General features: G+C 44.9%; 1 protein-coding gene across 6 annotated transcripts in view; it reads left to right on the top strand.

The window, feature by feature from the left end:
• Positions 1-23,751, top strand: part of EFCAB7 (EF-hand calcium binding domain 7) — a 1,178,320-nt gene that overhangs the window by 356,858 nt on the left and 797,711 nt on the right. For all 6 annotated transcript variants that reach the window (XM_069642000.1, XM_069641997.1, XM_069641998.1 and 3 more), the window contains one exon: positions 21,653-21,739. In XM_069642000.1, the coding sequence (XP_069498101.1) occupies positions 21,653-21,739 (87 nt within the window). The remainder of the gene's footprint in view (positions 1-21,652; positions 21,740-23,751) is intronic.

Raw genomic sequence — 23,751 nt, 5'->3', positions numbered from 1 at the left:
GTGAAGAGCATGAAGTATGCCAGGAGTGGCAACATGGAAGAGCCTGTGTGTGTGTTAGTGATAATGATTTTGAGGCTTTGCAGGTATCTGTAGATTACTAATGGACAGTTATGGACTTTATAGAAATGAGTTATTGTCTTGCTAGACAATTGTATGTGCGTGATGTATGCCTGGTACGGCAAGATGTTTGAGCCAGTGTAGGTGGGCTGGAGGTAATTCTTTCAAATGGATTGTGTCCTCCCATGTATTCCTCATCTTAGGATATTCATATCCCAGCTCTGCTGCTTCGGAAAACATTTTCACCAGAGGGTGCTGTGTTCGAGGCCGTGGAGTCATAGTCCCTTGAGAGCCAACATCGACGTCATCCGCTGTATAAAGGGCTCAAGCAGCGCCCATTACCTCAGTTCCATTTTTCCGACGCAACTGCTTCGTGTTACGAAAGGTGCATCAGATTTTTCCTCGACTATTTCCTTGTCATCTACTCCCACCATACCCAAGACGGGGTTAAAAAAAAATTCAGAAGTGTGGTAGGAAAATGTCAATAACCGACCACCATCGCAATTACCTCTGGTGCCTCAGCCCAGACCATCGGGTTGACGAGTGCGGTTCCTGCCAGGCCATGTCCAATAAGGCTCTTAGGGAATGTAGAGGTAAGCTGGCTGTGGGGGAGGAAACCTATAAGTCTTCCAAAAGACAAAAAGATTCGGATGAATCTAGTCGAAAATCTCGACATAAGTCGAGGAGGTCGAGATCAAAGAGTTGCTCAGGGAAATCCTCCTCGTCTTCGACTAAAAAGTCAAGAAAGCGACATCACAGTGTCATGATGCCTACCCCCGGGCATGGGGATCAAGCCCATCAGCCCCGGGAGCAGGCATCCAGACATTTACAAAAACCCCAGCAGCCCCAGCTAGGGGCTGTCTGGGTTCAGTCCTGGCGCCGTAGGCACCAGGCTCATAAGAAAAATCACTCCTGGCGCCATAGGCGCCAGGCTCATAGACATTACTTACCTCATGCAGACCATGCTGCAAATAAATCCAAGCCAACGTGAGGCCTGGATGGGACTATTTCACTACAGGGACTATTTTTTACTCGGGTGTGGTCCTGGGGAACTTCTTTCCTGGGACTACTTTGGAGGCTATTTAAACCACGCCCGAACAGCAGCACATGCTTCGTGTTATTCTGCATCCAGCAGTGTGACTCTCACCGTGCCTGCAGCCAGCATCCAGTCTTCTGCTACGCCCGCCTCAAATTCGGAGCTCCTAGAATAAAGAGGAGGAAAAGGACAAGGTTAGAAAACAAACTTATTTCAAATTCCTCACCTGATTCCGGATCCATTTCATCTACTGACCTGGAAAATACATCAGTCCTGCAGGCGTCGCTTCGCCAGCATGGCGCCATACTCCCCAGTTCTCACAACATCTTTCGATCCGGCACTGTGTCTCCATCTTTGCTTCGCCGTACTCCGGCACCTAGGGGCACAAGAATAACCAGGTGAGCCAAGGGAATCAACAAATACCTCTTACCACAATAGACTTACCTGATTTACCACCGGCGGTATTATTCTCCATATCTTCATATGCCGCATCTGTAAAGAGGGAGAAAAACAACACGTTAACGCATGCAATAGTTACCGGACAGCGTTGGGTAACAGACTCTTACCTGAACGCCAGCAGCAGCTACGAGACCTTCTTCTCACAAACTCAGTTGCAACTTAAGGAAGGAAGGGGACAAGAGTGAACATCGGGCACATTAAACTCTTTGAACTTGATACTTACCAATCCCGCCTGGGACTTCAGAGTCAATGCTTACCGGATCTCTCCCAACGCCTTCAAACCAGTGAAGTAACTGGTATCTACGCGCCCCTGCAAGACACGCAGGATGGAGAGCTCCTCTTTTACAAACATAAGGAAAATACTTCTCTGGGTCCAGCAGACAAGACTAGGCGGGCCAGTCCAGACAGTCATCTCGGCACTACGCATCACGTTGACGGAACCGCAGCTGTCCGGGTCCGATCGACACCCCTGTGGGGTCCAGGTGAGCGTAACACACAGGTCTTCTTCCTCCTCTTCCTCTTCTGAGAGGAGAGTAACTAACTTATCCATCAAAGCACGATTCCCCAGAACAATGGGAGGCCTTTAGGGCTTCGATGCTTAAAATAATCGAGAAATTGGCCCAGACCCAAGTTGCCGCGTAGTGATCATGCCTCTACCCACGTGACAGAGGGAAATCAAAATCTAAACACGCGAGAGCCAGAAGAGTTGAGGGTCATCAAGGGAAAGTTCCCCGACGCCTCGTACTAAGTCAAAACCTCTGGTGCATAAATCGGTGGTAGCAGAATCGACCTTGGCGTTGCAACTCGACACAGTCGACGACTACTGCATTGAAACCGTCGATGAAAATGACGTTGACGCCTTTAACTGCATCAAAGCCTTCTTCGACAGTATCGAAGCCGCCTTCGAAAACATCGAAGACAGCTTCTTCTTTATCGACGCCTTTATTGAGGCATTCATTAATCCCGATACCCAAGTTGATGCCATTACCCATGCCTAAATCGATACCACCCTCTTTACCTGAAAAGCTTTCCATCCTCAACCCACACAAACATTTTTCAGATCCATATCATCCATTTTTGAAGAACACTCCACCAAAGAGCTAGTGGACCCGAATTCCAAAATAACAGATCTTTGACTGTTTCCTAAATGCCAGTGGCCTAGACACTTCACCTGAAGGGGATTTTGAAAGACCAGACCCCACAGATCATGCTGATCCTAGTTATAGGAATCTTATGGGAACGGTCATTCATTTTATGGGTTGGAAGGCAGCTTCCCCAGATTTTGGCCAGGATGACATGACGGACATCTTGAGTGAAGGTCCTCTAAAAGATCCTGTTCTTCCATTCCATAAAGCACTTCAGAAGAGGGTGATGGTAAATTGGAATACTCCTGATTCTATTTCAGCAGTAAACAAGAAATTTGTACCAAAATACAGGCCATCGTTATCAGATCCGGAATATCCATCTAAACATCCCTCCCCTGAAAGTCTAGTGGTTCAAGCTGCAACCTCCACTAGGCAATCGGCTTACGCATCAATAACACCAGAAAGGGATGATAAGAAAAGTTCATGCTTGGGCCTGGAAAGTTTTTTCTTCGGGCAGCATAGCCCTTAAATCGACTAATATCACTTGCACTTTAGCAAGATTTTCATATACCCTGTGGGACTGCATGACTTCAGCGGCTGAACGCATCCCGGAAGGTGAGGAACGGGATGGTTTCCTAGCTATAGTAAAAGATGGTAAAGAAGCTATGGAGGAATGCCTTCAGTCAGGACTGGACACTGCGGCTAGTGTAAGCAGGTCCATGGCATCTAGCACGGTCCTACGCAGGTTTGCATGGCTAAGGAAATCTAGCTTTGCAACTGATGTGCAGTCTAGATTACTTAATATGCCCTTTTGACGGCTTGAGGTTGTTTGGCAGCAAGGCGGACGAGAGCTTGGAGGAGATGCAGACCTCAAAAGTGGCGGCAAAATCACTTAGCGCCGCTATAAAACAGCCTCAACAACACTCTTACGCAGGCGCATCTTCCTGGAAGAGTCGCCCCTTTCGATTCTACTCCTCTTTTGGGAAAGGGAGGGGGAAGGCCAGTCAGAGAGGCCAACAGAGAAAACCCTTTCGTGGTGGAAAAGGGAAAGGTGCTAGATCAGCCACAGCAGCGGCTACTACCTCCTCAGCCACTGCTGCAGCCGCTGAAAAGCCACTTTGAGGTCTTCACCCACAAAAGCCTGGTGGGAGGCAGAATCACTCAGTATCTGGACGAATGGCGGGGCTTTACATCAGATGCCTCGGCGCTAGAGATAGTGACCCATGGTTACTGTCTTCCTTTTCATCAAAGACCTCAAGATCACCCACCGGGAGCCAACTCTGAAAAAATTCCAGACCCGCTCCTTGTGCAGGAGATTTTAACCCTGCTAGAGAAAGGTGCAATAGAACATGTACCTTTAGCGGAGAGGAACAAGGGTTGGTACTCCCCTTATTTTCTCATCCCCAAAAAGGATGGAGGATTGAGACCCATCTTGGACTTAAGAAACTTGAACAGGTTCCTCAGGAAGGACAAGTTCAAGATGGTTACCCTTTCTCAGATCCTTCAGGCTCTTCAGCTTCAGGACTGGCTGGTTTCATTGGACCTTCAGGATGCTTACTTTCATGTGCCAATCCATCTCAAGCACAGAAATTACCTGAGGTTCGCGATTGGTGGTTCTCATTATCAGTTTCAGGTTCTACCAGTTGGGCTGACCTCCGCCTCGAGGGTTTTCACCAAACTGATGGCAGAGGTGGCAGCGAGTATCAGAAGAAGGGGGATTCACGTCTACCCTTATCTGGACGATTGGCTAATCAGGGCGAGTTCATCCGAACGAGCCCAGGAACATCTGGCCTTGACCTGCCACTTCTTACACAGACTGGGCTTCTCCCTCAGTTACAAGAAGTCACAAATGATTCCAAGCCAAAGACTCAAATTCGTGGGAGCAGTTCTGGATACTTCCTCAGGGAAAGCCTCACCTCCCGAGGAGAGAGCTCACCACATTCTGCAGATGTTAACGAAGTTTCAAAATGCCCAACATCTACCGGCATTCGACTTTCTAAGGTTGCTAGGCCTCATGGCATCCTACATTTTTCTGGTGCCAGAGGCCAGATTGAGGATGAGATCCCTTCAATGGGCCCTCATGACTCAATGGTCCCAATTTTTGGGGGAGATGTCGGATCTTCTGCAAGTCTCAACCAAAGTGGCTCAAGATCTCATATGGTGGGCTTGCAAGAAGAATATCCTCAAGGGGGAACCTTTTTGACACCCATGGCCAGAGATGATGGTAGTGACGGACGCCTCACTCACGGGGTGGGGAGCCCACACCAACGATCTGACAATCAGCAGTCGTTGGTCTCCATCGGAGTCCAAACTACACATCAACCTTTTGGAGCTGAGGGCAATCATACTAGCGCTGAAAGCCTTTCTGCCCTCTGTACAGGGAAAGAATGTCCTAATAATGACAGACAGTACAGTGGCCATGTACTACCTCAAAAAAAGAGGAGGCGTAGGATCACTCCTACTGTGCAGAGAGGCAATGCAGCTCTGGTTCTGGGCAATGTAAGAAGGAATCTCTATTGGCAGTTCATCTTATGGGAGAGTTGAACACAGCAGCGGATGCTCTGAGCAGGCAGAGCACAGTCTCCCACGAATGGCAGCTAGCTCAGGAAGTCCTTCAAGAGATCTTCGCCCTTTGGGGATATCCTCAAGTGAATCGGTTCGCGACCGGTGCCAACCGGAAGTGCGAACTGTACTGCTCAAAGGAATTTCCCCCGAGAGGAGCTCTAGTGGATGCGTTCGTAGTGGACTGGGTATTTCCACTCCTTTACGCATTCCCTCCTGTCTCTGTGATTCCTCAGGTGATCAGGAGGTTGAGAAAGTTCAGGAAAACCATGATCATGATTGCCCCGCACTGGGCCAGGAGGACGTGGTACCTGGACCTTCTGGACGTGTCCATCTGCCCTCCAATACGTCTTCCACAAAGAGAGGATCTTCTCTCGCAAGAGGAAGGTCGGGTTCGTCATCCAGAGGTCAAGGCACTTGGCCTTCACGCATGGTTTCTGAAAGGCTGAGATATAAGGATTAGGACCTCCCGGATGACGTAATGGAGATTTTGCTTTCGGCTAGAAGGCCAGCAACAAAATCCCTGTGCCGGTGTCGTTGGAACAAGTTCAGCAACTGGTGCAGGGATAAGAATGTGGATCCATACCTTTGTAATACTCCAACAGTACTTTCTTTTCTCTTCCACTTAGCCAGTTTGGGGCTCCAAGTTGGTACTATAAAAGGATATTTGGCAGCGCTATCTATCTTTAAGCGTTCCTCGGAAGAGGCGTCCTATTTTAAAATGCCCTTAGTAATTCAAGTCTTGAAAGGGCTAACAAATGTGTACAGCTCCCCCGTCATCCCTCCCTCCCCCCGACACCATTTTGGGCCAAACTCTATCCAGATGGATAATTCTATCCATCTCTGAATGCTATAAATTAGCTGGGAAAGAGCCTCCAGATGGATTAAGGGCTCATTCAACCAGAGGCATGGCAACTTCCACGGCTCTTCAGAGGGGTGTCCTGGTGCAGGATATTTGTGCTGCGGCTACCTGGTCGTCAATGCACACCTTTGTAAAGCATTACTGCTTGGACTCTACTTCATATCAAGGAGGACTATTTGCAAAAGCTGTGCTTCATTCATAATTCAAATTTCTAGTACTCCTACCTCCAAAATTACCACTTCTATCGGAGTCTATCATAAGATGAGGAATACGTGGGAGGACCCAATCCATTAGAAGAACAAGTTACTTACCAACTGTAACTTTCTTTTGATTGGATGTTCCTCCCACATATTCCTCATCGACCCTCCCAACCTACCCCTCCGTACAGTTTACGCCAGTTGCACTCGAACTTCCTTAAGAGCCTAAGGACTTACAGCCTGATCCGCTGATGCGACCATGAGCACCGTAAAAACAGAACTGAGGTAACGGACGCTGCTTGAACCCTTTATACAGCAGATGTCGTGGGAAGCTCGACGGTGGCTCTCGAGGGTCTACGAATCCGCATACTCGAACACAGTGCCCTCTGGTGAAAAAATGTTCCGAAGCAACAGAGCTGGGATACGAATATCATAAGATGAGGAATACGTGGGAGGAACATCTGATCGAAAGAATGTTAGTTGGTAAGTAACTTATTCTTTTGAGGCATTGCAGGGTTTATGTTGTGCAATACAACAAAGACTTTTAGCACTACAACATTACTTTTCACCGTGCACGTTTTTGTTTGGTCCTAGCAAAACCAAACCAAATTGTAATAATTTGAACGTGTAGATCATTCTTGGTAAGGATGGAAGTATAGCGCTAAGTGATCTGAAATGTACCAAGGATGATAGAGAGATCAGAGTGATTGTCAGCAAATGTGCAAGAGTCGTGTACCCTCAAATGTTGTGCCTAATGTACTTAAAGGGAAGTTGTGCCTTCCACATTGAGAATCTGGGTGTCAGATTAAAGTAGGGATGTGAAGTAGGGGTCATGCCCAAAAAAGATGTTATACGAGGTCATGCATCAGCAATGGTTAAGGGGGTGAGGTCACGCCTGCTCTCATATATACATGTGGGAGTAGTAAGTTTCCCAATATGTTTAGCCCTGAGTGCAAAGGGCTGTTGTACCTACTGTTTGCTGTGGCGTGGAGGAAGGAGAAGGAGAAGGAAGACAACAAAGAGAGGTGCGTGTGCCGTGTGCCTTTAACCAATTGACTGACTGGCTGTGTCACCTGACCCAGTCCTCTTGGCACTTAAGGCTGCCTCTCTCACCCTTGCGGTGCTAAGCCCTGAGTGCAAAGGGCTGTTGTACCTACTGTTTGCTGTGGCGTGGAGGAAGGAGAAGGAGTAGGAAGACAACAAAGAGAGGTGCGTGTGCCGTGTGCCTGTGCCTTTAACCAATTGACTGACTGGCTGTGTCACCTGACCCAGTCCTCTTGGCACTTAAGGCCGCCTCTCTCACCCTTGCGGCGCTAAGCCCTGAGTGCAAAGGGCTGTTGTACCTACTGTTTGCTGTGGCGTGGAGGAAGGAGAAGGAGAAGGAAGACAACAAAGAGAGGTGCGTGTGCCGTGTGCCTGTGCCTTTAACCAATTGACTGACTGGCTGTGTCACCTGACCCAGTCCTCTTGGCACTTAAGGCCGCCTCTCTCACCCTTGCGGCGCTAAGCCCTGAGTGCAAAGGGCTGTTGTACCTACTGTTTGGCGTGCGGCGACAGGCGAACAAGGACTCTATAAGTAATGGAGCCGTTAAATCTCACCGAAAGATTCACAATTCCGAGAACAAGAGCCCACTTAAAAAGGGCTGCATCCTCGGATGAGACACAGGAGCTGAATGCCAAACGATCGAGGAAAAAACAACAAAGTCTTTATTTGTCATGTAACTCCGTAACTGATATAGCAGAGGCTACCGAACAAGATGCGTCCGGTAACGTGGTCATAACAACAGAAGGCTCAGATGGCGTGTTTAACAATACTTGTCAAGAGCTAGAGTCGCAGCCCCCGATCAATGGAGAGTCTAATGTTGTAGTCCTTAATTCAAACTCGGAAGCATCTCGCACTATTGTTAGTGGCAAGAGCTCCGAGGTTGTTCTATCAGTGGAGACGAAGACCAACACTTCGGTCGAATGTGACAAAATATTAAATGACGATGAAATACCCGAACATATAGCTGCGACGGAGTCCCACTTACCGAGTGCAGAAGGTTGTGGCTGTTTGGGAGAGGCCATGGCGTTGGAGCCGACGCGGAGAGATCCCGATGCGTCGCTGTCTGAGGAGAGGGCGGGCCCGACGCACGGTGATGACGCGGCCGTCCGGAGGAGATACGGCGAGACGGACAATTCGCGCAGTTCGAGCTGCGTTGAGGTCGGCACCCTGACGCGGCTGGAAGCGGGCGGGTGTACTAGAACAGGCACTTTCTTAAAAGACGATCATGCCGCGGTTATCATGCCTGCAGAGTCGCCCGGGGAACACTTGTTGCAGATGAATGAAGTAAGTAATTATACAATGATGCTCGATTTACCTAATGCAAACTCTATAAGAAATACTAACGTTGTACTTACTCGCCTGGACCCACCTGTCACTCCTGATTACAACAAGGCCATTGTAGTCGGCCCACACAATGACGAAATAACGATAGAACTGCAGAAGGATGGTTGTGCGCAGAAAGCGCCCAGTGAGAGTACCATGACTGGGTTAAATGATAATACCCCTGGTGAGAAAAGAAACTCATTAGAAGTGGTTTCCTCCGTGTTGCAAAACTTAATAAATTTAAATAAAACCAGGAACTGTGATAAACAACCATTTTTGACACCAAGAATCGCACCTATAATTGCTGTATCACCTACAAAGCTAAGTATGTATGATGCAGCACTCAATCCTGGTATTGGGAGAGCTGACAGCCTGAAGAGCAATATGGCTCAAGAGGTAGTATCGCCTAAGAGGTGTAGACAGATGCAGGAGAGCCATGTGCCCATCTCTCAGAACAGGGCCTCCAAACAGGATCACGATGAACAGAGAAAACGGGTAATATCACGTGAGTCTAGTAGGTCTAATTCGCATCTCGATGCATCATCAGATGAGGAAGAAACTTCAGACTCTTCGATTGGGGAACGCCCTTTTCCTAAAATAAGAAGAGAGAGGAGGTGCTATAATATCAACTTAGCAAAACCATTCGAGAGAAATGAAAATATGAAACGAGTGTCATGTAGTCATGTCCCCCTAAATGATCTTTTAACGACTCTAACTGCGGCTATGGCAATTTCGCTTACACCATTTACAAAACTTTATGAATCATTAAATGACAATGTAAAGGATATGTCAACCCTGTTAGCATTGACGCACTCAAAACTGGTTCAATTAGAGGCAATGCAGGGCTCGGGAAGCCTTAAACAAAACGAGACGAACCAGCAGTTGCTGTCAGGTATACAAGACATGAATGTATCTAAACAAAATGACAGGATCGACAAGAAGCTATTTGCTGAGGTAGCAAGGGAAGCTTTGTCGTTATTTCGCAAAACTCACGTGGTCCATAAAGGGGAGATGCTGGAAGCTGCCTACCAAGAGAAAGATGTAGGTTTGACCCCTAAAGCAGTAAGCCCTAGCGGCAAAGTAAATATTCTAAATCAGGCATTGAATGCCCCCCTCTACCCGCAATTGGAGTCTACACACAAAGCCTCTCTACACCGCAAGATGATCACGGAAATACCACAGATTATTACGAATGTCTTAATGAATGATGGGGACCGGACAGAAGTTGATCAGATAATGCTGGAGGAAGACTTGAGATCTATCACTAATAAAAAGAACAGGAACTGGAGAGTGATATAAATCCCCTCGACCTCTCATTCAATTCTGCGTTTAAACATTCACAAAATGCGATGAATCCAGCATTGAGGGAAGTTCAAATTGCCTCCTGCTCTATTTCGACCCAAAATATAATAGATCTGGTAGTTGACCCACAAAGCGATCAGGATGTGATATTAAAGCAATCGGGCTTGTTCCCGATTTTTGGTAATTCAAAGACAGAAGCGAGTCTAGGTCTTGTAGGGGATAAAACGAAAAATACGTCATCTATACAAAAACAAAAGAACAAGCCGGCTCCAAAAAGAAGGCAACAAAAAGGTGCACGAAAGTTCTTGCGAAACTTAAATATGTTCCACTTAGTGGATAAAGCAATTGCCGCACGATTAAAATTAACCGATGCAATTAAAGAAGGCAAGTCGGTGTATCCTGATCACGAGGCAATAAAGGCAAAGGATCAAGAGAAGGGAGTATCATGTTGTAGAGGAAGCAACGACAAAAAAGAATGCGAGCTTACAAATCGATGAGGAGGAGATAACACAGGCCGATTTAATGGAACTATCGGTCTATGAGGAGTATGCCACAGATGAAGCGAGTTCGGGTTGTAGCCCGGAGGAACCTTTAGCCAACCCAAGAACAGTAGTCAGCACAGAGACGCTCAACCTAGACAATGATTTAGTGAAAGTGAGGGTGGAAACAAACCCCCAGGATTTACCAGACAAGTCACTTAGCGATGCTAAGGAACGAAGGTGCGTGAAACTACTTCCCATCGTCGAGAGTAAACAAGACAAGGAAGATCCAATGAGCCCTGAGTTTGTCACACTCCAAGAAAAAAGAGACAGGCAAATGAGGAGGAGCAACGCAAAACCAACGAGCCCCAATGAGCTAAGGCTGACCTCCGCAAACATCTGACTCGAAAGAAAGAAAGAAAGAAAGAAAGAAAGAAAGAAAGAAAGAAAGAAAGAAAGAAAGAAAGAAAGAAAGAAAGAAAGAAAGAAAGAAAGAAAGAAAGAAAGAAAGAAAGAAAGAAAGAAAGAAAGAAAGAAAGAAAGGAAGCGTTTCTCGCACCGAAGCCTTCATCTAAACCGTTGAAACATCAGAAGGTGGACCCCCAGCTATCAGAACTACTCGGGCAAAATTCGAATATGAGACAGCAAAGGCCTAGTATGAGAACATCTGACCCTGTGGCCCTGATTAAATTAATGTTGGAATGTCTACATGGATATGAAAATCTAATCTTAAACCGCTCTAATGTTTTAAGACTTTTACACCATGTTCCACAACTACGGTCGCTGGACTCAAAAGACATAAAAATAATCGAATTTCCAGATGAATTACGAACAGAGTGATTTTACATTTAAACTCAACCTTAATTGCAAATGTAATACTTGAAGCAAATGAGGAACTGCATTCATTAGGCTTCGATGCCTATATAATGACTGACTACGAGAGAAGAAGTCTTAAGGATGAAAATAAAGACCCCAAAGGGGATGTCGCTCAGTGTGACCATAACGGCCACAGTTCAGAGAGGGACATGAGAAAGCCTGTATATTCATCGACAAAACAAAACTCACAACTTGAAAAGAATGAAATGGATTATAAAAACAACCAATACGGATCCCAGTCGCAAGAGTTTAGAACTGGAACTCATGATTTATCCATGTTAATGGGAAAAATCGAAATTACAATAAATAACGAGAAACTAACCGAGACCACAAGTTTAGCACGTTCCAACATTCCACGGCGGTCTAGCTTAAATGAAGATTGGACCTGGATGGCGAATGCTCTGAACAGGAAAGCAACCAGCTAATGTTCAAAGAGCGAATCGCAACAAGATCTCACGTTTAGTTCTTGGAACACACGCGGATTTAGTAATCTGTTGATCAACAATTGGGCTACCAATTTACATTTGATTTGTCTTCAAGAGACCTGGATGTGTGATTCACCTATAGTGGCAGACTTTGAATGTGCTTTGAATCCCGCCATTAAGCCTGACAAAGGTCGGCCGATAGCCGGCCTTTTGACGATGATAAATCGTTCGTCTGGTTACCGGTTAGTAAGATCTGTTAACCTGACGCCGTACATCCAGGCCTCTGAGATAAGTAAGTCTGCGGCGGATGACAAGAAGAACGACGTGATATATATTATTAATCTGTACTGGAACCATCAGCGCACTGGATCCTATGAGTTTATCGACCAAGTCACGAAAATACTTGACAATGTATTAGAATCCGGCTGCGGATCTGGCATAATAGTCTGTGGGGACCTAAACATTGATTTCTTCAAACCGCAGACCGCTTTAAAAACTAAGCTAGCGAAAACATGGAATGATGAAATGGAAGTAAGAGGCCTCACAATGTTAAATGGATGTACACAAGGTGATATTCCTCCTAAACCAACGTGGAGGCGTGATGGCCAAAGCTCCACCATTGACTATATTTTCGTGTCCAATAAAATGCATAAGAAAATAAAGTCGATGACAATATGTCCTATGACCCACAGCGACCATGAAATGCTTGAATTTACATTTCAAGATTGGAGTGATAATCCGAGGGAAAAATGGCGATCAAAGGTCTCAGTAGCTCCAAACAGATTGCCGTTAAAATTAGTTGACAAAGAGGTCCTAGCGATCCATAAACAATTTACATCAACTGAGAAGGTCATTGATTATGTTCCAATTCTGTGGCAATTTAAAACAAAATATATTGGCATGAAAAATGGGTCATTTCAGAACAAGCATAGTTTCGACTTACTTATAAAACAGCGAAAACGTGAAATGAGAGCCGAAATTCGCAGAAATAATCAAGGCCCAGTTGATGAAATCGTGGCGAAAAATAAATCTGCAAGACAATCCTACAAAAACTGGATGAAAAGTCATCGAGCCATATTGATGCAAAATGACGCAGAATCAATGATGAAGACTCTCGTAAACAAAAATAGTAGAGATTTCTGGCGCATACTTAATGCCCTTGAAGCCCCGCAAGCTGCTTTGCAGATATGCCCAGTGCCTGAAAAAGAATGGGTAAATTACTTTACAGTCTTGTATCATAATGATTTGCCATCCCTTAAGTCAATGCCTAAGACAACACCATGGGACCTACAATTTGCAGATGAGGAAATTCACGAGATAATAATGAGAGCAAAAAACTCTCGGGCGCCTGGACCAGATGGTCTGTCAAACGTGATGATTAAACAGTTCCCTGACTTATGGACAGCGATATGCGCTGAGTTATTCAGACGAATTAACGAGCAAAAACAAATCCCTGCATCGTGGAAAACAGGAATTATAATACCCATCTTCAAGAAAGGCAACCGATTAGATCCTGCAAATTATCGCCCAGTAGCCTTACTTGATGTATTGGGAAAAATTTTCGCATCGCTGCTCCAAAAAAAATTGATTACATGGGCAAAGTCTGCAAACAGAGTTGACGTAAGACAGGCAGGCTTTGTAAAATCTGTTGGATGTTCGTTGAACTGATTGATCCTAAATCTGTTGAAAATGGAGGCTCTGAGAACGAATTCGAGAGTGTTCTTAGCTTTTGTCGACTTTTCCATGGCTTTCGACAGGATAGACCGTGAGCTATTATGGCAGAAGCTTGTCTTGTGGGGATGTCCTGAGGGATTATTGGCGGCAATAAAAGAACTACACAATGATACGTCAATTTCTGTCCGGTTGGATCAATCGGGATCGCTTTCAACACAAATAAAAACATACAAGGGCGTGAAGCAGGGGTGTCCTCTGGCAGCAGCAATTTTTAGTCTTTTTATTTCTGACATTGGGGCTACTATTCAGTCTGTCAGAGCTTTTCCTCCGACACTCAACGCTTCAAAGATAAGTTGGTTACTATATGCCGATGATTTAGTTATTCTAGATCTAACGCCAATTGGACTTCAGCGTAAACTAGACGCCGTCCAAAAATATGTGGACCAGAACAACTTAAAGATTAACACCAAAAAGTCGGAAATACTTATTTTTGAGAATCTAAAATCTAAACGGTTACAAAAAGGCCCAAGGCAGGTGTGGATGCTGAACCATGAAAAATTGAAAATTTCAAAAAGCATTAAATATCTCGGAATGCTCCTGAATTCAAGCGTATGTGATGAACCGTGGGTGGCAGATTCAAAACGGAAATGTGCCCAATTAGCATGCCAAGGCCTGAGGCTACATAGGAAATTTGGGAACTTTTCTATACAGCCTTTACGGAACTTCTATGAACAAAAAGTGGTTCCGATTCTGTCCTATGGTGCAGAAAATGCATTTGGATGCTCGTCAACTCACTGGGCTTCGCTCGAACATACGTTTTGGACAAAGACCTTAAGTCTGCCTCCGGGCATTTCAACGGCATGTATAAAATACGAACTAGCCCTAATCTCATTACATGCAAGGATAAGTTGGAATCAACTTAGCTTGTATCGAAAATCAAGGCCAGAAGTGGGAATATTTCAATTTGAAATCTTATACAATGCCTCATCCAAAGGTTCAGCTCTGCTCGCGCAATGGGTAAAACGATGCGAAGACCTGCTAAATGACTATAATATCAATGTAGAAACTCTCCTTACAAATCCTACAGCTGCCAAGGTATCAATATGGCGCCTTGATTGGATAAATACATGCGATGAGCGCAATGAAGCCCATGCAATGAAACATTCTCCGGGGGAAGCAAGAAGCTATGGAATCCTTCAACCATATCTGAGTCGTTTTCCATCCACGAAAGCAAGAAGATCATTGATGCTATTCCGCCTCAATGTTATGAAAACAAAAGACAGAATTAGTCATTGGGCGAGAAATGCGGACTTATCTACAACGTGCCGGTTATGTGATAAGGAGCCAGAATCTATAAAGCACCTGGTGCTTTTCTGTACAATATTGAAGGACATACGTTCAATCCACTTAGGCGGCTGGTATAGTGCACACCAGTCGGTATGTGCTGAGGAATGGTGGAAGCATATGTGGAATGGCTCAGATATGAAATTAATTCTACCTTTGACCTCCTTCCTTGCCATTATTGAAGAAAGATTAAATGCAATGGAGTGGCAATGAAAGAGGGTAATGTTGAAGGAAGTAGTTGCCTAAATAACGGTGTAATGATTGGTTTTGTGTCACTTCAAGCAAACATTTTAAAGGTTTAATGTAAACCAATAAAAAATTTTAAAAAAAAATATATATGTTTAGTAACAGGTCACGCCAAGGTGGTAATGGTTAGGTTGCACCAAGAACCATTTATTAGAAGAGGGAGGGTTCCCTGAAAGTTGTCATGGGGAGGTAGTGCCTACCACCATGTATCCTAGGTGGGATAGTGATTTACAGAGGTGAAGTGAGGGGTCACGCCTCCATTGGATGATGGTTGGGTTGCGCCTGAGCCATCAGTGTTTCTACGTTGGCAGTGGGGTCAACCCCATGATGTTTTTAGAGTAGCACACCCTCTTTAAAAGGTGCAAGTTGCTGTGTGGATGTGCGATGTGTTTTCGTGAGAATAGGAGATGTGTTGTGAAGTAGATTTGTGTGTGTGTGTGTGTGTGTGTGTGTGTGTGTGTGTGTGTGTGTCTGAAGTAAGAGAGGGAGATATGTTGTAAAGTGCTAGTCTGTGAATGCATGAGACGTGAGAATGTTGGAGTCTTGCTTTAGAATGTTGTCCTGCGAGTGTGTGTGAAGGTTCCAGCCTATGCCAGTTGGAACTGGGCCTACCTGGGGATGGGACCCAGTGGTGTCCTCTATTGTAAGATCTTGATGCAACTAAGAATACACCTTATGTGTATGACCTACAAAGAGTAAGGAGCTACCTTTCTACAATGTTTATTTGAGAATATGACTTCCTTGTGTCCAACTCTCATTTCTGACCCCTCACAGTATCTTCCAACGGTTTTTCCTACTACACATTGCATGGAAGGTGCCAGTTTCGGATGACTGTTTGACAGAGGTTATTTATCCCAGATATGTTAGTTAGTTGTTGACCCCATCCAGTACTGCAGTCCTACTTTGGGAGTCTTTCATAGATGTTGGATCTGTGGGAGGAAGGCATATATTGGTTTTCTCCAAATGTAATATTCTTTCTGATGGATACAATCTTCCTCTTGTAGTTTCCCCCACCTTCCTACCTACCCATCAATGGATGAGAGTACCATGATTACTCCTAACCTGAGTTTTACTGCTTTTGTGTCAGTTTTAAAATTAGGTTTCCGCTCTATGGAGTGTGGAAAATTGGGGAAAGGACCATGGTGCTGTGATGGAACTTGTCATGGAGTCACACCTGTTTAGATTTCCTGACCCAGTCCGCACCTTGAGCTATTTCAAAGATGAGAATCTGTTTGAGGAAGAATGTACCCTTTGGAAATGGCATTACTTATAGGAAGTACATCATTTAGTTGCTCAGTTTTCAAGAAATGTACTGGATTTCAGAGACTGAACACAATACTTCATGAATGGGACTGTGACTAGACATGTGATTAAGACCCAAATTGTGCTTTTTTGGTGGAATAATTTCTTTAGTCATCAACCATATGCATAAACCATTACAAAACCTTTTTACTTTAGGGAGCGTAGCACCCCAGCGTGCGCATTTTGGAAAAAGAAAACAAATCTATGCAAAGATGGTAATATCGCATCAATCTCATACAGAACCAAGTGAACACAATGAATGAATGAACAGAAATAGATCTCGGCACATGGGACCTCAAACACAGTCCACACACTGTTAGCGGTCATAGCCATTTCAGGGCTTCATCGATTTGCTTGGCCCTCTCAGTAATTTCTTATGTATTTTTTTTTTTTTTTTGATGTTTTAGTTTTGTCTCAAACTTTTTCATCATTGTGATTCGTGCGAAATACGTGGTTAAAAGAAGAAAACGAAGGTGTAGGCTGTGGTGCTAGGAAAGCATTTTTCCTCCGTTGATCTCGAGAATGCTGGGAAGGTAAAGGACAGCTGTGAATATGTATTGGTTATTTTGTCCACTGAGAATCGCGGCCCATCTTTCATCTGTTGTCATTTGCTGCGAGACAAGGTCAAAGTAGGCCCCAAACTGCTTGCGCTGGTTGGCGAGAGAGGGACATTCCATGACCAGATGGAATATGGTTTCTGGTGTTGTGATGATTTGACAAAATCGACAGTGGTTCTGGTTTTTTGGGATCTGTCTTGTTGATGCCAAGTAATCATTAGTTGGTAAGGTGTTCAGCCGGATTTTTAAGAAGGTTGATCTGATAGTTGGATCAGGGAATGATGAGATGTATGGTTGTGGTTCATGTAGTTTTCTGTTGTCCTTATTGCACTGCAAAGTCCGTTTATATGTGTTTTTCTTTTCGATGGTTTTGATCCAATCGTTTTGTAGCATTTTGATATTAGCGTGTTGGGGGCGTTTCGTTAGAAGTTCTTCCGATATGTCTTCTTGCTCCATTTCTTTGGTTATTGTTTTTTTCCAGGTTTGTAGTATTGTATTATTTAGAGCAATTGAGTTGGTTTTCAGGATTTGGATTGCAGGTGTTTTGTCATCCGACAATATTTTGCGGTAGATATCTAGTCTTTTCCATCGTACCATGGAGCCGATGGATTGGGTAGCTACTTCATAGCGAATTCTCGCGATGGGATACGATTGAGGGAGGGTTAAGATCTTGCGCCAGAATATTGCTTCAAATTTCGCCCAGTCTACCTGGTCTGCATTCATCATTGTTTCAGTTCCATATGTTATGATAGAAATATATTTTTGTCTGTAGAACATGATGATGGGCTTAAATGAGAATTTTCCGTATTTTCTGTGTAGAATACATCCCTGTCGTGCGAGCGCTTGAGCCTTTTGTTCTAATTTCTTATGTATGACCATAAACCCCTGCGTGTCTCATAAATGTTCAGTAGGGCTATGCTCATTCATCTGAGGCTACCAATCGCCATAATGTAGTGCCCCTCTGGGTTAGCTTCAGCTCTCCCAAATTTAAATTTTTGTGAATCAAGATCACAACCCCCTGGAATAGGAGGACTAGGTAGCAAACCATCTGTGGTCCCTCCACATCAGTCCTGTGTCGGTGCAAATACCTTGTGGGTTTTAAGTGGGTTGTTCCGGCTGAGTACATTCCACGTAATGCATCCATGAATTGCCACCTTGCCTGATTTCAGCCCTGGTACGTCGCGTCCTAGTTACATACCAGTGTGCATGGATACGTGCGTAAATTAAAATCAACAGCATAGGAAAAATATGTCCGAACCCTGGTGTAAGACAATGGTACTTATAACAGTAATTAATGCCTTTTTTTCATGTTTAAATTGCATCCCTCTTCCCAGCCCCCCCTTTGCCCTAAAACCAAAGAAAATGCTAAGAACATATTGCCACTAACAAGTAAATTCTGCCAGTGGGCTGCTAAGGGGAAGCCATTGCGACATACCAGGCGGTTCCATCAGTTAGGCGCTTCCGGCGAGTCAATCGGACGACCCCCTTATAGCCGATTTAAGGTTCCAACTTTCTCGTGTCAATGATGTGTACGTGGTGAGCAAATGTTGGACGTGCACAGGTCCATTGCATTCGGCGGAGAGGTGAAGAAATGAGACTTTTTATGGTCTATGATTTTGAGCTTTGCTGGTAATTAAATGGCATCCTGCACCTGTCTGTCTTGTAGGCATTTGTGAACATTGAACGCTTGTACTGCTGGATTTAATTAGGCAAAATGTGGATATTGGCATACTAGTATTGAAGTTGTACCTTCTCTCAGGCTGCTTTTAGGATTAAGTTTCTGTTGTAAAAATTTAAGGCCTTAGCCTTGATTGGACCTCGTGGGAGTCGAGGCCCAGGGCAGAAGCCGAATCTGTGTGCCCGTTCTATCTGGAAGTGTGATGAGAAAAGAGGATTACCAAGGATTATTGGAAGGTTCTTTTCCAGAAAAGTTCTTGTGGGCCTGTAAGAGTCAATTCAGCAACTAACCAAACTATTTAATTCCTTATTGGACTCCGGCACAGTGACTGACTCTATGGCTATGTCGGCCACAACCCTTATATTGAAGCCAGGCAAGGACCCAGAGGATTGCTCTTCCTATTGCCCCATAGCCCTCCTAAACACTGGCGCAAAGCTATACAGTAAAATACTTGATTCCAGGTTAAGTGAGGTCCTCCCATGCGTAATCTGCAATGACCAGATTTATCAAAAATAGGCGAGTATATGACCACATCAGGTGGGTGGTGGACCTCATTGCCCTAGGGGGGGCTAGCAGGGGGGTTGTCTCTCCTCTCCCTAGATGTACACCATGCTTTCGATAGCATAATCCTGGGACTGTCTAAGACTACTTTTACCATCATACAGGCTTTGCCGGATTTTCTCCAGGTTTGGTATGTCGAACTTTCAGATCCCTACCCACCAGGCTGAAAGTAAACACCCTATGGTCCCTTTTCACCCCCCTGGGCAAATGTACTGGACAGGGCTGTCCTCTGTCTCGTTGCATAGTAGCCCTAGCAACGGAGCCGCAGGCGCAGAGGATTCCCCTTCATCCCTGGATCTTGAGGTTTACCCATGGAGGCACCACCCATAAGGTGATACTATATGCCAATGACGTCCTATGTTTTCTTTGAGACCATTTATCCTCCTTACATGCACTACTTGACCTGCTAGGACAATTCAGTTATGTGTCAGGGTTTCACATTAACCTTGGGAAATCGGTTGGGTTGACCATAACGGAGCCCCCTGAAGTCTTGAATGCCCTGAAAACTACCTTCGCCTTTCGGGGGCCGATTGCGAGATCTCATACCTTGGAGTCCACCTTGCATTGAATGTATAATTCCCTTCTGAGGGCTAACATCCCTACACTGTGGAAAGAGGCCAAAGATATGCTGAAGCTCTGGGATATGCAAGAAATCTCGTGGCTGGGTCAGAACTGCACGTTCAAAATGACCTTGCTCCCAAAGCTGCTCTATCTTTCAAGCACTACCGATCCATATTCCAGAATCCAACCTGCTCAAGCTTCAGATGGCATTAGGGCAGTTCATTTGGCACTGCAGACCCCCTAGAATTCCATGCAAGCTTTTACTTCGGTCCAGTGGCTTGGGAGGGCTCAGTGTCCCGTCTATACAGAGATACTTTCGGGCAGCGCAGATGGCTTTGATGCTTGACTGGGCATTGGAAGAGAGGATTCTGAAATGGAAAGGAATAGAGCAAGCTTGCTCATCTTTTCAGCTAGCTGTTTGGGGATGGCTTGCAGAAGGGATGTGACCTAGCAGTTCGGGCTGGACTTCGCCTTTTGGGGTGGGACCAAGCACGATTTGCATATGGTCTTTCCCCTTCTGTAAGGGCTTGGCAGACGAAGAACAACGGTCTGGAGGGTTGCCTAGAGCAATGCCAGAGGTTAAGATTAATTCTAAACCTTCCGTCATCGCCTCTTTGTTTTTGCCAGACCCAGTGCATCCCTGGCTGATGCATTGACAAGATCTATTGCTGCATTCATAAATAAACAGAACTGTTGTTGGGAGAATGCGGCCTTGCTGTATGCCATGCTGAACTGGGAATGCCCTAGTGTTTTCTCCTGAAAATTGCCATCCCACTTATGCTATATTGTGAGAATACAGGCTAATAATAGTACTTAAGTCTTCTCCAGATGTCCATCCATCGGACACAGTCAAAGGCCGTTTTTTTAGGTTGATGAAAAACCACATAGATCTTCATATTCCTCACCATGACATACTTCATTAAAATAACATACAATCTTAAACACTGATCAGTAGTGCTATACCCGTTCTTTAGTCCGGTTTGGAGATCATCAATGGGCTCATTTTCATCAATCCATTTTTTGAGACGGCCTAAAAGGACTTTAGCAGATATTTTACCCGCCACATCTAATAATGAGATGGGCCTATAATTGCGTGACGTCTCTCTACATCCCTTTTTATGGATTGGGATTATGTTATCGCAAATCCATGACTCGGGAACCACGGAGTCAACCACAAACGTATTAAATAATTGACAAAAAGGGGAGCCCATATCTCGATATCTTATTTATAAATTTCAGTCCGGATTTTATCGCAACTCAAGGCTTTCCCTTTTTCCTGTGAGTTCATTGCTAAAGTGATCTCCTCAAGTGTAGAGTGCAGGTGCTCGATTCCTTCTGCCCACTCATTAAGAATCCCATATCGCTATGTTCTAGGGAAGGGCGGATATCTTCATATAAGTTTTTAAAGTGGGAATACCCTCTATCCTCAGTTATTCTACCAGCTAAGGGGACAGTGGCTTCCAGGGTTCCCTGTGAGACTGCCTTCAAAAGGTTAACAGAATTATTCTCACGAATTGCATCCAGCAGAAGACTCCTTTTTACCTTCAGGATATGCCTTCATTTTGCCTTTTTATAAAATCTCTTTATTGCTTCTTTTCAATTAGCACGTGTATTTTGCATCTGTCTACTTAATCTCTCCTGCTCCTTAAACTGGATGTTTTGGCAAGTATCTACACTTTAAGGTATTTAGTCTCCTGTTCAATTGTAGCCTGTTACTAATGTGCTTTTCAATACTTTACAAAGAGTTGGTTCCCTTATTTACTTTGCAGCAGTGGTGAAGAATGGAGGTGGCCAGAGGAGTTTACAGCTGATATTTTTACTAGCAAATGTGTGTATTAAGTATTTTTCGTTTGCCTAAAACGTCGGGGCCCCTTCTCGTATTATGCCTAAATGACACGTCATGCAAGGTGAAAGATGGGTTTGTGAGGATGTGACTTTTTTAAGAAGACCCACTCCACAGAACCTTTGTTAAAAACACATTGTTTTTCTGTAGTAGTAATACAATTGTTATTCATTCACAGAAAGGTGAAAAAATGACACGAGATGAAGTAAGCGCAGTTGTGCGATTAGCTGACATAAACAGCAATGGGAGACTGGACTACAACAAGGTATATTGTTGACTGAACAAACTATGATCATTATGTAATCTCAATTTGTTTGACAAGTCATGACTTTCTTTTTAAGTTTTGTATTGACGCAAATTGAATTCTAGCTCTGGCTATAAGGGTGCTGACGCTCCTATTTTTCTCTATCCAAGTTTGTTTGCATAGCTGTTTAATTCTCAAGGCGGTCATTGTTTCAGAGGTGGGTATGTTTACTTCCACAACCGTGGCTCGAGCAGCCCAACCCCCGCCACTGCTCTGTGTCGCCAGAATACACAAATACTTTCACGCTTGCCCTGCTCTTTTATTTAGATGTGCAGGAGTGATGGAGAGGGAGGAGAGACAAGGAAATAAGACGTACAACAAATGGAAAATGACTTGTTTCTCAAAAGGGGTGACTCGAAGAGAATGAGAGCGAAGGGCTGTGGACCACTGCTTGTGCTGGAAGGCTTAACACATGGCTATTTTAATAACGATCTAGAGCAGATGCACAGGAAATAACAGCTAAAAGTGATATTCTAACCAGACATGTTTCTTTACTTGCAGAGGAGCTTGCCGCCTACTTGGAACAGATTGCCCAGGGCTGGCCGACTTGATCTGCTGATACTAGACCTTTCCCTTTTTAGTTGGATCCTGTCCTGGCAGGTGACTTCCCTTCCGGGGTCATACCCTTCTGAGAACTCATCCCTCCTGCCCCCTGTTTACCTTGCCATGTCGTGGGGGGACTGGGAATGAAATGAAGCACTGAGCCTTTTTTCCTAAGTGGTATCATATTGGACAGCGTGAGCCTAGTGAGCTAGCCTAACCACTCTGAGGAATTTGAAAGCGTTCCCCAGGGAAAACCTTGAACAAGGGGTCAAAAGGGTGCATTTTAAAGCACTTATTTGCATACATGGAGTCCTGCCACCCCCAATCTAACACAAGGGCTGTACATGGTGTCCTGCCGCCCGCTGATGACACACAAAACCATACCTATTGCCCTCCTGCAAAGGATGTGAGATTGTCCCTGGGACCAGCCCAAACACAACCCGACACCCTCCCTCCCCTCTCAGGTTCGAACTTTAAGCGACACACACTGATCTCAGTCTGGAAAAAAACAAGCCAGAATATGATATACTTTCTTTTATTTGACAATGAGCATATAATGTACATGAGTATCAATTTTCGTAAAATAGAAAGAATGCAAGTTATAAATCACAAGTACACGGAGCACAAAGTCTTGCATTACTAGATACTCAAGCTCGAACACGCCACATCAAGTACCCGTTCAGCCTAGCGCCTGGCCTTGCTTCGCCTCTGGACAGCATTGGACTTGCCTCTACCCCTCTCTGGTGTCAACGCGTAGGTGAGATGGGACTAGCTTGGAACAATCTGTCGATTCCGGGCGCCTCGCATGTGCACGGTGCAAGGCCCCCACATTAGGCCTGTCCATCAGAGCGATGCAAACTTCCAGAACCTTCCATTGCTCATTTGTTGAATTAGGAAAAGTACTGGCCGGCATCAGCCTGCTAATTCCCTTTTGCCCTCCATCTCATGCTGGGAAGTGCTTTGCTGGAATGCGTCTTTATCAGTGCGCCCCAGTCAGGTCATATTTTTCTCGTGCAACCATGTACCTGTTTACCATGGACAGCGAAGCAGCGCTTGAAAAAGCACAGTTGCTCAGTGGAAGCTAAATGCCAGCATTCTGATTAACGCTTAGTGAGCAAGCTCTACAGGCAATGCATTCTGCTAGTTAGTGTCCAAGCACTACACTTCTAGGTTGGAAGCACTCAATGCCCACATCTATTAGCTATTCTATCACTGTAAGCAGCATTCAGTACACTCTTCGAATGAACGATTAGCTCTACATTGTACAGCAGCAGGCTGCATACCTAATGCACCATGTTGTTAGCTCAGCAGGTTTATGTGCCTGCGCATGCTTTGCTCATTACATTATACCTGTCTCTCCTTAATCCCACAACACACACTCCACATCTGACCTACCAATGTTAACAGATAAACCATTGCCTAGAATCACA

The sequence above is a fragment of the Ambystoma mexicanum genome, chromosome 1q (genome assembly GCF_040938575.1).
Source record: "Ambystoma mexicanum isolate Mex_15411 chromosome 1q, UKY_AmexF1_1, whole genome shotgun sequence".
Classification (NCBI taxonomy): Eukaryota; Metazoa; Chordata; class Amphibia; order Caudata; family Ambystomatidae; genus Ambystoma; species Ambystoma mexicanum.
The sequence above is the reverse complement of the archived record's forward strand: the minus strand, read 5'-3'. Positions and strand labels throughout refer to the sequence as shown.